This window comes from Peromyscus eremicus, chromosome 8a, assembly GCF_949786415.1.
Source record: "Peromyscus eremicus chromosome 8a, PerEre_H2_v1, whole genome shotgun sequence".
NCBI lineage: Eukaryota > Metazoa > Chordata > Mammalia > Rodentia > Cricetidae > Peromyscus > Peromyscus eremicus.
The window spans coordinates 43,230,231-43,244,901 of record NC_081423.1 but is presented as its reverse complement, the minus strand read 5'-3'; the positions used below and the strand labels follow the sequence as shown (position 1 = coordinate 43,244,901).

The 14,671-nt window shown below is 49.9% G+C and overlaps 1 protein-coding gene across 4 annotated transcripts in view; it reads left to right on the top strand.

The window, feature by feature from the left end:
- Window positions 1-366: 366 nt before the first annotated feature.
- Pemt (phosphatidylethanolamine N-methyltransferase) overlaps window positions 367-14,671 on the top strand; it is an 87,500-nt gene continuing 73,195 nt past the window's right edge. The window contains exons 1-2 of one of the 4 annotated variants that reach the window (XR_009380630.1): window positions 367-592; window positions 13,151-13,254. Coding sequence is in view for 3 of the 4 variants with exons in the window: in XM_059270797.1 (XP_059126780.1) it covers window positions 421-592; window positions 13,151-13,254 (276 nt within the window). In the remaining variant the exon portion in view is untranslated. Of the gene's footprint in view, window positions 593-13,146; window positions 13,255-14,671 lie in introns of all 4 variants that reach the window. The other 3 variants (XM_059270797.1, XM_059270799.1, XM_059270798.1) reach the window with 3 other exon arrangements.

Genomic DNA, 14,671 nt, shown 5'->3' with positions numbered 1-14,671 from the left:
CATATAAGAGGAACACTGTCTCTACGCAGGCAACTTTCACAGCAAGAGTTAATTGTGCTGGAATCCTTGATCCTCAGCTGGCAAAAGTCTTACAGTTATACTCTGGAGTAAGGTCCTTTTACTTTCCATAAATGCCCGTATCTTTTTTATCCTATCTCAGGGAAACTAGCTAAGCTGGGGGATGGGGTGAAGCCATGGGGCCCAAAGTAACGGGGTAAGAGCCTCAACCTGAGGGACATTACGGACTCCGCCTCCGTAACCAGCAGCCTCTCTCTAATAGTGCCCTGGGACTTGTAGTCCTCCGCTTCTTGCGACTTGGAAGTGCGCCCCACGAGGCAGAGCCCGGAAACTACATTTCCCAGAAGGCCAGGAGACGCTGGGGACACCAGGAAAGTCTACCGGCTGGCCGCGCTTCCTTAAATGCCAAGGGGCCGGCTCCCCAGCCAAGCGGCGGGGCGAGGTCCCCACGTGTCACCCTCTGAGGGGGCTCACGGGGTGGAAGGAGATAACGAGTCCGGCAGCCGCACTTATGAGCAGCTTGGCAGAGGGACACGACTGCTGCGGAGGCCTCGGCAATATCGACTTCAGGCAGGTACACTTCGCACAGCAGCTCCGCTCAACCGAAAGGGATGGTCCAGGCCGGAGCCGGCAGGCAAAGCCTTCAACGCTTGGTGGGCGGGGTTACCCTGTTCCCAAGCAACCATGGGCGGGGCCTGGAGGAGAGGGGAGCGCTCGATTGGTTGTGGTGGTGGTGGTGGTGATTGTCGGAACGTGGCGCGAATCTTGTCATCTCTGTTATAGCATAGGGGAGCCTCTGTGTCTGTGATTATGTAGCGCTGGGAAATTGTGCGTGGAAGTCTCTCGGAAGGTGGGAGCCTGGGGTTTTGCATGTGAGTTCCTAGAGTTGTATAGGGATGTCCAGAGTGTGAGTGCGTGCAGGGAGAAGGCGGCTTACTGCATTTGGGTGCCTGCTGTGTGGATGTGTGGCAGCGATCATTGTTCCTGGCTTCACACTTCTGGCCTCCTGGTCAGAAGAGTGGAGAACGCAGTTTCCAGTAGGGACGGGATGGGAGTGGTGGGCCCTGGGCCACCTTGGGACCTCCTGCAAACTCCAGCAAACTCATGGGCATCTCTCCAGGTTGGATAGAAGACATTCTATCGAGTCTCCTCTCCTGCGTGTTGCCTCCTTTTACCAGCCATGCTTCACAGAGCCTGTAAAATCTCTGCCAGAAGAAGCCTCTAATCCACTTCACTTGTTCCCTTTTTCATGGCTCAGTGTGATCATACTCATTTATTTACAGATATGGTCAATGTTTAGAAAGGGACTATTGAGGTCCCGTTTCTGGGACAGACAATCGCTGGCTATCACTGAGCTTTCATTCATGTAAAGAGGACTACAGGCATAGTTCTGGAAAAGAGAGGAAACTGATCCGTATTTTAGAATAGCAGGTGAAAGTTTGCCTTGTGTGCCAGGGAAGGGATGGAAATATAAGCAGTGAGTGATGAGCCATTGGGTAGGAGTTCCTTGTGGAGGGACAGTAGGCACACAGGAGGGAACAGGTGACAGTTACCCACTGGTGTTAAGAGTGTGAAGGGCAGCTGAGGTGGATGGGTGGGCAGTGGATGTTGGAGAATAGTTTTCTCCTTTAGAATATTTGTTACTGAAGCATATTCTCCATCCAGCTGGGTGACTGGCAAGTCCTAAGTGCATCTCTCTCCAGCCTTTGAATAAGGCAGGACCTCCCATCCCCTACATCCCTATCCCCTATCCTCTCTTCAACCTCTTTCTCCTCCTAGTATTTTTCTTGGGCATGTGAGACAAGTGTTACACCAGCCTCAGCTTCAGTGAGTCATGCTTTCTAACTCAGTGCGTCACACATAGCAATAATACTGGCCGGAGTGGTGGGTAACCTTGAGCTTGGGAGTGGGGAAGATGTGAGGGGGCAGGCTGGAATGCAGGGGGTAGTGACACATCGTAGATCGCTAGCACTGAGGCTTCTTGGCTTACCCCAGGATGATGGAAACAAGGCCCGTGTTGTAGGCCTGGAGCCAAGAGACAAGAAGTCTGTCCTGGCTGGGATAGCTCCCTGGGTGTGACGCTTTCCTGTCCTCCTCCTAACCCTCTTAGTTCTAGTGGGTTTTCCTATCCTGCATGCTCCCAGCCTCATGGAGCTGGAGAGCCAGGGGCATTTCACGAGATAGGTCAGGATGACCCTTGTTGACTAACATTGTGTTACAGCCTGGTCAGCTTCCTATTTCCAAGGGATTTTTCTTAATAAAATAAAAGCAATAACATCACTGTCTTAGTTACTTTATTATTGATGTGATAAGACACCATGACCCGAGTAATTTATAGCAGAGTTCATTGGGGGCTTGCAGTTTCAGAGGTTTAGAGTCCATGACCATCATGGTGGGGAGTGTGGTGGCAGGCAGGCATGGCTCTGGGGCAGTAGCTGAGAGCTCACATCTGACCCACAGGTCGGAGGCAGAGAGAATTAACTGGGAATGGAATGAGCTTTTGAAGTCTCAAAGCTCACCCCCCAGTGACATACCTCCTCCAATAAGGCCACACCTCCTTCCACGAACAGTTCCACAAACTGTGGGACAAGCATTCAAACATATGAGTCTTCAGGGGCCATTCTCATTCAAACCACTATATATACAACATTAAGGTTTCTCTTATGCAGGAAATCTTCCTCTGTCAAAATCACTGGGTAAAATAGTCCCTGGCCTAAGAAAACGTCCAGATTTTTCCTTCACTTATGGACACCTGACCTGAGGCACTCAAAGCCGTCTAATGAAATGTTGTGTGTCCCATATATAATTTAGGCTTTTGTGCTGGGGTGTGACTCAAAGGTAGAACGCTTGCCTAACATGTTCAAGGCCCTGAGTTTGATCCCCATGATCTCAACAAACAAAAGCAATATTTTTTTAGTAACCATATTATTTAAGGAGAAATATGAAAGAGGGGCTGAGTAGATGGCTTCTTTGGTAGAGTGCTTGCTTGCTGTGTACACATGGGCACCTGAGTTCAGATCCTCAGCACCCACATAAAAGGCCGGGTGTAGCCGCAGCGCCCCCAGTCCCAGCTCTGGAGAAGTGCAGACAGGGTGGCCCCTGAGGCCCTCTGGCCAGCTAGTCTAGCCACGTTGGTGAGCTCCAGGTCCAGTGAGAGAGCTTGTCTCAAAAGATAAGGTAGAAATCATAGAGGAAGACGTTTAATGTCAACGCGTGGCCTCCACACACACCACCCTAAATACACCAAATAAAAAACAAAGAATTTTCCCAAAATACAATTTCCTTCCATATCTGCAGTTTCTTTATCTGCATGTTACTTTATCCAGATTGAAAGAAATTGTGTGCACCCATGAAAGAATTTTTCTCTTGATATAATTCACTGAACATATAGCATTAACTATCTATACAGCATCTCTATTGTGTTGGGATGCGATTTAGAGCATGTGAGGAAGCACAGATTCTATGCAGACATTATGCCACTTAATATGAGAGACTTCAGCTGCCCAGGGTGTTGGTGTCTACAGGGGATGCTGGAACCAATCTTCTATGGGATGTCTGAAGGATGTCTGTATTTGATTATTAACTGTATATGTGGTGATATTGTGTTCCCCAATATATTGTGCACCTTAATAAACTTATCTGGGGTCAGAGAACAGAACAGCCACTAGATATATAGGCCAGAAAATGGTGGCATACGCACCTTTAATCCTAGCATTCCAAAGGCAGAGATCCGTCTAGATTTCTGTAAATTCAAAGCCACACTGGAAACAGCCAGGCATGGGGACACATGCCTTTAATCCCAGGAAGTGATGGCAGGAAGCAGAAAGGTATATAAAGCGTGAGGACCAAGAACTAGGCCTAGTTAAGCTTTTAGGCTTTTGAGCAGCAGTTCAGCTGAGATCCATTCGGATGAGGACTCAGAGGCTTCCAGTTTGAGGAAACAGGATCTGCTGAGAAGTTGGCGAGGTGAGGTAGCTGTGGCTGGTTCTGCTTCTCTGATCTTCCAGCGTTCACCCCAATACCTGGCTCCGGGTTTGTTTTTATTAATAAGACCTTTTAAGATTTGTGTTACATGTGTATAAGGATATTTCACCACGTGATGCTAAGGCTTCCTGTTGCTGGTGGCTGCTGTGCTGACTGACCATTCCAGATGTTGATGAACTGGCGCTCAGCCAGGCACCAGCTAGCTCACTCAGCTGTTACTGTAGTCTTGTTTTGGTGGTTAGTTTAAAAAGTCATTGGTTAGGTCAAGAAGTGGGCCTGTCGTAGCTCACAGCCCAAGGTGCTTCTGTCCCCTGTGTGGCAGTTGTATGAAGAAAGCTGAGAAGGGCCTGCCCACATGTGGGAGCACTTCTAAGACTTAGTATACTGTCTTCTTAGGGCATCCCTATTTGTAGATCACCCTGGGATACCCAGAGCCAAGGCATGAGGGTCCAGGTGGTCCTGTTTCATGGCCATCCACCATCCTCCTTTTCATGAGGACTTTCCTGCTCAACGGAGAAGATGGGTGATAATGTCACCAGCTCAGCCTAGGTGTCACAAAATGTGCTTCAGTTTTTTGTTTTTTAATCTATCAGATGAGTATAGGAACAGCTATGGACAATGCTCTTCAGATGTCAAAGGCCGTGGACGCAGGAAGCTGAGAGAGTAGGCAGGGGATGGGTTCCTTCAGCTGCTCATCCCCATTTGCAGTAGCTGTGCCCAAGTGCACCGCTGGAGACCAAGCCTTCTCGGTGGCAGATGTGGTGTGTCTTGACAATTGTACTACTCAGCTTTTCTAACACTGTGACCAAAGACCCAAGAGGATCAATTTAAAAAGATAAAAGGTTTAGTTTGGGTCACAGTCACTTTCTCCTTTGCCTTTGGACTGGTGGTGGCATGGTACATCATAGTGGGGACATGTGACAGCCTGTTCACTTGATGGTGACCAGGAGAAAAAAGAGAGGAAGGGTCCATGGTCCCCGCATCTCCTTTATGGTCTCTCCCAGTGACCTACCTTCCTCCCACTAAGCCCTGGCTCCCAAAGCTTCTGTTTTCTCACAGTGCCATCAGTTAGAGACCAAACCTTTGATCTTTCTTTCTTTCTTTTTTTTTTTTTGGTTTTTCGAGACAGGGTTTCTCTGTGTAATTTGGTGCCTGTTCTGGATCTCGCTCTGTAGACCAGCCTGGCCTCTCAAGAGATCTGCCTGGCTCTGCCTTCCAAGTGCTGGGATTAAAGGTGTGCGTCACCACCGCCTGGCTTCTTTCTTTCTCTCTTTCTTTCTTTCTTTCTTTCTTTCTTTCTTTCTTTCTTTCTTTCTTTCTTTCTTTCTTTCTTTCTTTCTTTCTTTCGACCGCACCTTACTACATAGCTCTGGCTAGCCTGGAACTTGTTATATGTTTAGATCAGGCTGGCCTTGAACTCACAGAGATCCTCCTGTCTGTATCCACTGGCAGCTGGGATTAAAGAAGTGCACCACCATGCCAGGATTAAATTATCTTTTAAACTGATCATCGTGGTGCACACCTCTAATTCCAGTACTTTGGAAGACGAGGCAGGAGAATTTTGAGTTTTAGGACAGCCTGGGCTACATAGTGAGACCCTTTCCAAAACCAAACCAAACTAAGCCAAACCAAGACACCTTTCAGTTTAATTACTTTTAAATGAATATCAGGTTGTAATTTGAATAGCTTATTTTGTGAACATACATTTTGTCTCTAGGTTTTTCTTTTGTTTTGTTTTGGTTTGTTTTTCCCATTTAAGGTAGACTAGGATGAGAGCTTTCTTTGGTGCTCTTAGTAACCTTGGGTAAGTCTCAGGTGCTACTTCTGCTTCTGCTGACCTGTGTGTGGCTCCGAGCATGGTGAGTGGCACTGAGGCTGAGTGCGGAAGACCTTTGAGCTCCAGGGATGGCTGCCTCTTGGTCTTGCCAGGTTGTCATTTGAGTAAATTGCTGAGTTGATTTGGTATTATTTTGTATAAGATTGCACAGCTGTGCCAATGAGAAATGTGGCTTTTGTTTTCCTTGTGGTATCTATCTAGTGTAGTATTAAGATATTGTTGGTCAAGCCTGGGGTGGTGGCACATGCTTTTAACCTCAGCACTTGGGAGGCAGAGGCAGGTGGATCTCTGTGAGTTTGAGACCAGCCTGGTCTACATAGTGAGACCCTGTCTCAAATATATATATATATATATATATATTGCTAGTCTGATAGAGCAAATGGGAAACAGTCCTTCCTCTTGCATGTTCTAGAAGCAACCCTGTAGAATTGGTATTATTTCCTTAAGTCTTTGGTAGAATTCATCCAGTGAAACCATCTGGACCTGGAGATTTTTCTTCCTTCTTTTGATAGTTTAAACTATGAGTTCACTTTCTTTCATAGGCAAAGTACTATTATTTCTTCTTGAATGAATTTTGGTACTTTGTGTCTTTCAAGAAATGGTGCATTTCAAGCCGGGCGGTGGTGGCGCACGCCTTTAATCCCAGTACTCGGGAGGCAGAGCCAGGAAAAGATTCTTCATAATGTTTTCTTACTATCATTTGAATGAGTTAGATCTGTAGGGGACTCCTTCTTATTACTGATAGTGGTAACTGCTCCCTCAGCTATCTCTATCCCTTCTGGGATGACAGGGTTTATTTATTGGCTCATGCTTCCAAGGGCTGCCAGCCCACTGTGGTGGGAGGCTGACAGGGTGGCCCCTGTCCTGGGTAGCAGAACCCCCAGGCTGCTCCTTCCTCAGGTGAAGGCAGGCAGGAGCTGTTAACCTGGACTTGTCTTCTTTGCTTCCTAGTCAGTTTGGTTAGCGGTTGGTCTGTTGCTTTCTTCCCCCAAAGAACCAGCTATGGGTTTGGCGTTTTGTGTCGTGTCCCCCCCCCCCCCCGCCCGCTTGGATAGGATTGATTTTTGCTCCTCTCTTCTGTTTACCTCCTGCCTATCATAGGATGGCCCCGCTGTCCAGGGCTAGCTTTGGATCAGTGTCTTCTGGTTCTTGCTTTAGGATATGCCTCCCAAGAGGTCCCTCCAGAAAGTGAGAGGTGACACATTTGTATTTCATAGTTAGCGTGTAGCAGAGGAAAGAGTCCAAGTGGCCTGATGCCAGAGCAGCCCTGTGTGCCTGCACCTTCATCCCTGAATTTCACATCTGCTTTTCACTCTGTGCACGGGTAGTCTCGGGTGGCCATTCTTGTCACCCCACTTCAGTGAGGGAATCTGGCCTCGGATTGGTCCTGGTGGCTGCCGTGAACTTTGTGGGGATCAGGAGGAAGGCAGAGCTCTGCTCTTCACCAGATCCCACCTCAGACCCAGGCAGACCCCACTGTAGCAAATGGGGTGGAAGGGATTCCTTAATATTAAATGTAGCACCTACTCCTCCTGGGGTGTAGACCTAGATGGAAATGTCCCAGTACCTGGTTCCCCTCTTTCAGGGCACAGGGCTCTTGTGGAATTGCCCAGGGAATGTTCCTAGATCTGCTGGCAATACCAAGACACTGAGACAGTCGGGAAGAGGGAGAAGGGTATGCAACCACAGAGGTCCACTGTATGAGACGAAAGATCCTGTCCCTTTTATCCTTTGACGTGTATGGCACATGCCACAGAGTGGCCCATTACTGTCGGGTAATCAATGTGGAGTTGACTGTCCTGTGCTCTTGCTGTTTGTTTGGATGTCACAATGTGGCTTGCACCTGGGTGCTGTTGACCCCCTGCAAATCATTCCCTAACAACAGGACATTGCTCTGAAGTGTGTCCAGGTCCCCAGTGCTTCGGAACTGCTATGTGCCTTCTTCCTACCAGCCTGTGGGGGTTCTGCAGTTGAGTTCATCACCAGGGACAGGTGACCTGAGCTGTCCCTGGAGTCCAGCTCCCATTTCCTTCTGGTTCTGGTAGGTTGAGTCTTTAGCCTCCAGTAGGCCTGTGACCCTGAGGGAAGTCCTTTCTTAGGAGTCAGGCTTCCCTGTTTGAAGCAGGTTGAAAGTGTGTGTGTGTGTGGAGGGGGCTCTCCTTTACTGAGGTGGCCCATATGGAGCCTCTGGCACTGGTTGGGAGGCAGAGCCTTGGTGAGAGATCCATGGTTCCCCTGTTCATGTCAGATGGATTTAGGGTTAATTTCGGCTAATCTAGTTTTGAGTGGGCTTTGGGATGTGGGCCTCGTGTCTCAGGTGTGGAGAGCTGAGGGCATGTTTCCCTGCTTCTGGTTTCTGTTCAGCATTAGTCACTCTTTCCTAGGAAGCAGCTGCTTCTCCAGGCAACACTAACCCTCAAGGTGACCTGGCTTCCAGATGCACCCTCCCCACCTGCTGAGGCAGGCTGACCAGGGCACTGGGACCTGGTTGTATGGCCATATTCTGGTTTGGATCCCTTAGTTTTAATTGAGTGACAGATGGATGCCAGTGTTTGTTGGGTTCAGCCATGTTTACTAGTCTTTGAGTGCCTCAGTTTCCCTCCTTTGTCTTAGCTCCCACAAAGGGTGGAAGAATCGTGTTTTTCCCTATTCACTTCACCCCATCTTATGGTGGGAGTCCAGGATCCAGAAACTGTCTTTTATTCTTGTCCACTGGGGTGGGTGGTCCTCCCCTGGTGAAGTCCACATTTGTGAGGTTTCTTGCCTAGGATCCAGAAGGGCTGATCTAGTCAAGGCTGGTGCTGGCCCTCACATCCTGGGCTCTGTAGGTTTCTCCAGACCCTGGCTATCCTATCTTCGGTGGGGTCAGTGATAACTCTTCTTTCAGAGCTTGGTTCCTAGACCTTGGTGATGGGCCCTAGGAATGCTCTCAGGCCTGGTCATTTTGTTTAGTCCTTGACACCCTATACTAGGACAGGCTCCCTTCATGGTGCTCATCACCTGGAGAATGACATTGAGTTGAATTTTTTTTTTTTCCGAGATAGGGTTTCTCTGTGTAGCTTTGGTGCTTTTCCTGGAACTCACTCTGTAGACCAGGCTGGCCTCAAACTCATAGAGATACGCCTGCCTCTGCGTCCCGAGTGCTGGGATTAAAGGCATGTGTCACCTCTGCCCGGCTTGAGTTGAATTCTTGACAATCCCTAAAGATTGCGAGAACATTTTTCACCCTGGAGCCCATGGGGAAAGAAGGAGAGTTCTCACTGCAAGGACAAAAAGCTGTCCCCTGCAGGTGCCCCTCCTCCACCTTGCTCCCGTAATACGGCAAGCTCACTGTTAAAAATTACATTGGGATTTTTTGGTTTTGCATATGTGTGGGCATGCATTCACATGCCACAGCACGTGTAGGGTCTTATGGACATATAGGCCCAGGAGGTCCTTCTGTGGGAGCTGCACGGAGGCCAGCCAGTGGAGGAGACAAGTGGTGGAGCAGGGTCTGCAAGGGAAGGTGGGCGCTGGGATTCAGGCCCGAGCCTCGGGACTGCTAGTCCTCTCACCTTGTCTCCCATGTCCTCCTCCACCTCTGACTTCATACCTAGGCACAAACAGGCCCCACCTGGGGACTTGAAGCTGCCTTGGGAAGTCCCGTCTCTGTCAACTCTTGTAAAGCATTGCTTTATCCTTCAGCCCTGTAGAAATGCATAGTTTTGAAGCATAGTGTCTCTGTAGCTGGTGATTCCAGGTCTTGCAATCTTACAAGAAGCCATGCCTCTGTGTCCAGAGGGGCCTGTTAGTCATGTTGCTGTCCAGCTGTCTGGTTGCTTGCAAAACTCCCTCCAGGGGCTGCTTTGGCAATTTCTTGTCTCTTTCTGAAGCCAGACTGGAGGAGGTCACAGGGTGGCTCAGCCATTGAGCCCCTTGGAGATGACCATTAGCCTTCAAATTTTATTGATGATGAAACAAGGGCTTCTGTTCACTTAGCAAATATTTACTTTCTGCCAGCCTTGGCAGTCAGAAATGGAGACACAAAGATCAATAAAAAGGTGGTCCTTAGCTTGAGGAGCAGTTGCAAGACAGGGATGATAATTAGATAATCACAAAGGCTGAACCCCAGGAATACAATAGAGTGCCTTGGTAAGAAATAGGGGACTGCTCCATCTGGGTTGAGGGATGAGCAGGAGTTTGTTCACAGTGTGTAGAAGGACAGATGGTATTCCTGGCATGTGCAGAGCCTTTGTGAAAGGATAGATTGTAGTGAGGGACTTGCAGGCTGCGAAGGTCCACTTTGTGGGGTGCTATAGGGCCCACCTGCTGGTGTGCCCCAGTGAGCCAAGTGTAGGTGAGGAGGTGTGAGTGAGGGTGGCCAGCAGGATGTGAGGTGCTATCTAGGAGGGCTCAGAAGGGAACCAAAAGGTAGGAGGTCGTGAAGGTCCTTTGCTATGCCCTGGGGGAGCCATGAGCACAGGGGTGGTGAGGGTAAGAGATGGATTGAGTGATTAGGTAAGAAAAGACTGAACAGATAAGACGTTGAGACAGGGTTGTGGTGGGGTGTAGGGGTGCGGGTGGGTGCCTAAGCAATGCAAGTTTTTGGCTGGGGCTTGAAAGGCAGACTAGGAAGGAAGGGTTGTGATGTATAAGGACTTCTTACTGGCTGAGGACATGTGGTCCCAGTGAGGGAAGTACCATCAGCATGCTCTGGAAGTGGTCAGGCAAAGTCAGGACTCTTGTGCCTAGACCAGCTGCCCTTCCTCTCTTTTTCTGCAGTGCCCGCCCCCCATGAGTGCTTGGGACCTTGTGATCATGGATGCTTAATACATGTCTCTCTCAGTGGGCTCAGATTCTAGAAGCTTTAGGGCTATACAACTCCAATGCCCTCCTTTTCCTGTAAGGCAGCATGGTCTATTTTGAGGTCTGATCCAGTGGCTTTGTCCTGCATGAGTGGTGTGTGCTCTGGGAACACGTGACCTTACTTTCCATAGCCCAAGGTTGTTCTGAGAGGCCCTGATCTTGTCCAGGGTTTCCTGCGGCTTTGTCCAGGGGCTCTGAAAGGCTAGGGCAGGTTTGCCTGCTGCATTGCCTATGTGCTCTTGAACTGTCCGCAGCCTGGGACAAGGCTGTGCCTTCAGGCTCATTCTCCCTGTAGGTTCCTGAGCAGGATCTCTGTCACTCATTTATCAGCACCCTGAGTGTGCTCGCTGAGGTGTTTCACATACTTGCTCCCACACTAGTGCTCTACTATTGGCTCCTTATCTGCTGAGCAGGACAATCCTGTGTCTGTGGTCTCCACAGCAGGATGGTGAGTAGAGCATAGAGAGAGGAGGGAGACTTCACACCACCTAGTTCCTCTGTTTTAGCGTCACCCCTTCCTCCCTCCCTTGCTTTTGTTTTTGTTCTTTTGAGACAGGCTCTCACTTTGTAGTCGTGGTTGACCTGGAACTCACTATTTAGACTAGCCTGGCTCATAGAGATCAGCTTGCCTCTGCCTCCTGAGTACTGGGATTCCAGGTGTGCACACTACCCAGGCCAGCTCTGGCTGCGTTAATGAGTAACTAGAACCAAGAGGTGGTTGTTACCTCTTGATGTGCCTGGCTTACAGAATATTTTCTATTGGAGGTGCACGTGTATTAGCAGAGCAACAGTACAATGTGTGCAGTTTTGGGTGCCCGCTGCAGTTTTGGCTTCTGTGGGGGTCTTGGGGTATCCCTTGTGGATATGGGTGGCTGTGCACTGGGTTTGAGCAGTTAGCATCTGTTTTGTCCACCTTTGGTTCCATATCCTGGTGAGAACTGTGGTTTGATTGGGCAGAGAGGTCGCAGTGGAAGACCTTACATGCCTAGTGACTTTCCAGCATGTCTGTGTCACACTGGGCAGTGTGGTCTGGACGGCAGGCTGAGTCTTCCCAGGAGACCGTTACTGGGTGAAGTAAGAGCCTGGGTAGAGGTTGCTGCTCTCTCTCCAGGGATGGGCAGCTCTGGGGGTGGGGGGTGGCGTACTAGCAAATGTAGCACATTATTTCCCCTCCTCCCCCTAATGTGGAGAATGGAAGCACTCTTTGAAAGAAATTATTCTATCCTGAAATGAAATACCTAAGCATGCCATGAGAGCAGAGTCTGAGGAAGACCAGAGGCTTGGTGGATGAAACCTTATTCACAATTTAGTGTGACTTTTATTTTAGTTGCATGTGGGAGACTCCACAATAGCACCAATGCTTTGGGCCTTTAAGAGTCTTCCTAAAATGGAAACTAAGGCTGTTTAGAGAAGAGCACAGGGACCCAGCAATACCACCCAGCGCCAGAACTTTCTCACTGTCTAAGAAAGAAGCTGGTACTGAAAGTGGCTGGCTGCTCCTCTTCTCTCCTGTGGGCGGAGGCTCCCACTCCGAGTTTGTTTCCATGGGACATATGGAGACGTCTCTGGTTGCCTCTGTGGGGGAGGAGCTGCCATCTTCCAGTGGGTGGAAGCCAGGATGGGGGCTGCCAGGCATCCTAGAGTGTATAGCACAACCTAATACTGACAACTTGCACCATATGTCAAGCGCTGTAGGATTTCTATGTGCGGACGGAGCTGTTGACCTTTGTGGTTTGGGGGCTTCACACATGGGCCATACCTTATTTCTCTAGGTTGGGCACATGGGTTGATCTGGTGGCTTTGTTTTGGGGATGGTATTGCAGGTAGAATCCAAGGTTTTGTACATACTAGGCAGGTGCTCTGCCACTGAGCTATCCCCATACCCCCGGGGTTGTGTCTTAGGACCCCTGGTCATTGTCAGTGTGAGCTGGAGGGAGTGCTGCTACCTGCTCTCTTCATGCTGTGTGCAGAACCACTTCCATCCTCAGCTGCAGTCGTACTGCTCCTCCTGGGGTGCTGGGAGAGGCGACCATTGCCTGTGGTCATTAACTTCTGCTGCTGTCTCCTGAGGCTGAGCTTCTCTTCCCATGTACTTGGGCCACCTGAGTTTTCCTTGGGTCTCCAGAGAACCCTCCTCCGAGGATTTCCATCACATCCAGGGTTAGTGTCACTTCCTTCTCGGCTGTCTTGAGAGCCATGGACGTCTACATACAGTGCCCACAAGCACCTCGGCAATCATTAGCCTAGCGCCCTCCTGATAGTTGACATGGCTGACTAGTTTTCAGCCTTTCATCTTCCCTTTTATGAGAGTCAAGTGTAGTGACTGTGACTCTGTCTGGACTTGGATGTCCCAAGCTTCCTTTATTTTCCCAGAGGTCTTTGCATCCTGGGCCTCACAGATTCTGGTAGTTTCTGGGTGTTGCTAGACAGGTCTCCTGCTGATGGCAATTCTGTCCTTGCAGGCAGATCTCTTCGTTATGACCTGGCTGTTGGGGTTCGTGGACCCCACAGAGCCCAGCTTTGTGGCTGCCGTGTTCACCATTGTGTTTAGTCCACTCTTCTGGAATGTGGTGAGTACCATTGTGCTGGCACTAGCTAGCTGGTGAGCCTGGTATGGTGGGGTCACTGCTATCAGTAAGCCAGACACATGGACAGAGGGGTAGATGGTGGCTCTGTTCCACACCTGCCACTGTCCTCTTCCCTTCTGCCCTCCCGAGGTGGCACTCAATGAATGGACACTGAGGGGAGCCTCTTGCCTTTGTGGAGGCCCTGGGCTAATATGATGATTATGATCTATGATGTCCAAGAGCCTGCAGCAGAAAGCTGCATGGTGGAGGGCTTCCACCTGCACCTGGTCTTCTCACTGGGTGGCCTGGGCTGTCCAGGTTCTCCCCTGTGCTTCTCCCTGGGTTGCTCCATGGCAGCACTGCTTTTCTTACAGGAAGTTCCTGAAAGTAGCCCACACGCTGGGTGGGTGTGCCTGATGGAGGACAGGGACTGAAACCTGAAGACAGTGGTACCCAGTTCATTACAACACAAGGAGATCATGGAGGCCAGAGTGCTCTCTGAGGCAGAGCCTGGGATACCCTGTGATTGCCCTGGAGCTAGTCTGTAGAAGGCACACTGTTCCCAGACTGTTGTCAGATCAGCCATACCAGGGTGGAACACAGTATTCTTTTCATCTGGTTTGTGGCTTGGATCTTTTTTCCACCTGGGCCGAGGAGAGCAGGGCGGATGGGGGCAGGGATGCTTGGCTCAGAGCCACCACCTTGTGAATGTTTTGTCCCTGCAGTCCTGAACATGCTGGACCTGCCTTAGGAGGGGCTGCTGGGAGGGGTCCAGATGTCAGCCAAGACCATTGTGTAGGTGTGACCTCCCCTTGCTCCAGAGAAACCATGGTCTTGGAGTGTTCTGCTAGCGTGTGCCAATGCTGGCCCTGGTTCCCTGATAGCCTTCTGGGAAGACCAGACACATGGTACTCTGGGCCCTTAGCCTGCCCCACTCACTCCTCACCCTTCCTGTGTGCTCTCTGTCCTACCTGTGTGCTCAGAGCCTGTTTGGTGCAGAGCCAGCACCCCAGGCTGCGGGACCCTGTAAGGGACAGATACTGACTTAAGCCATGCGAGAATGTTTCTGTTGTTTCCAGGGAGCCAGAGGAAACTAGTACAGGGCATTAAAGAGGCTCCTGGCCTGGCTAGGAGATAGTGCAGTCCTAACTCACTCTCCCTTAGATGTGTGCACAGGAGTCTCCTCAGGATGCTGCTGGACTCCATAGCTGGGTGGAGCCTGTGTTCTCTCTTCTGGTAGCCCGAGGCTGATTAGCAATGAGTGTGGACTAGGCTCCCAGCACAGGGAGAACAGCTGGCCAGATGCACACTGGGTATGGGGGAATACTTTTTTTTTTTTTTTTTTTTGGTTTTTCGAGACTGGGTTTCTCTGTGTAGCTTTGGAGCCTGTCCTGGATCTCATGCTGTAGACCAGGCTGGC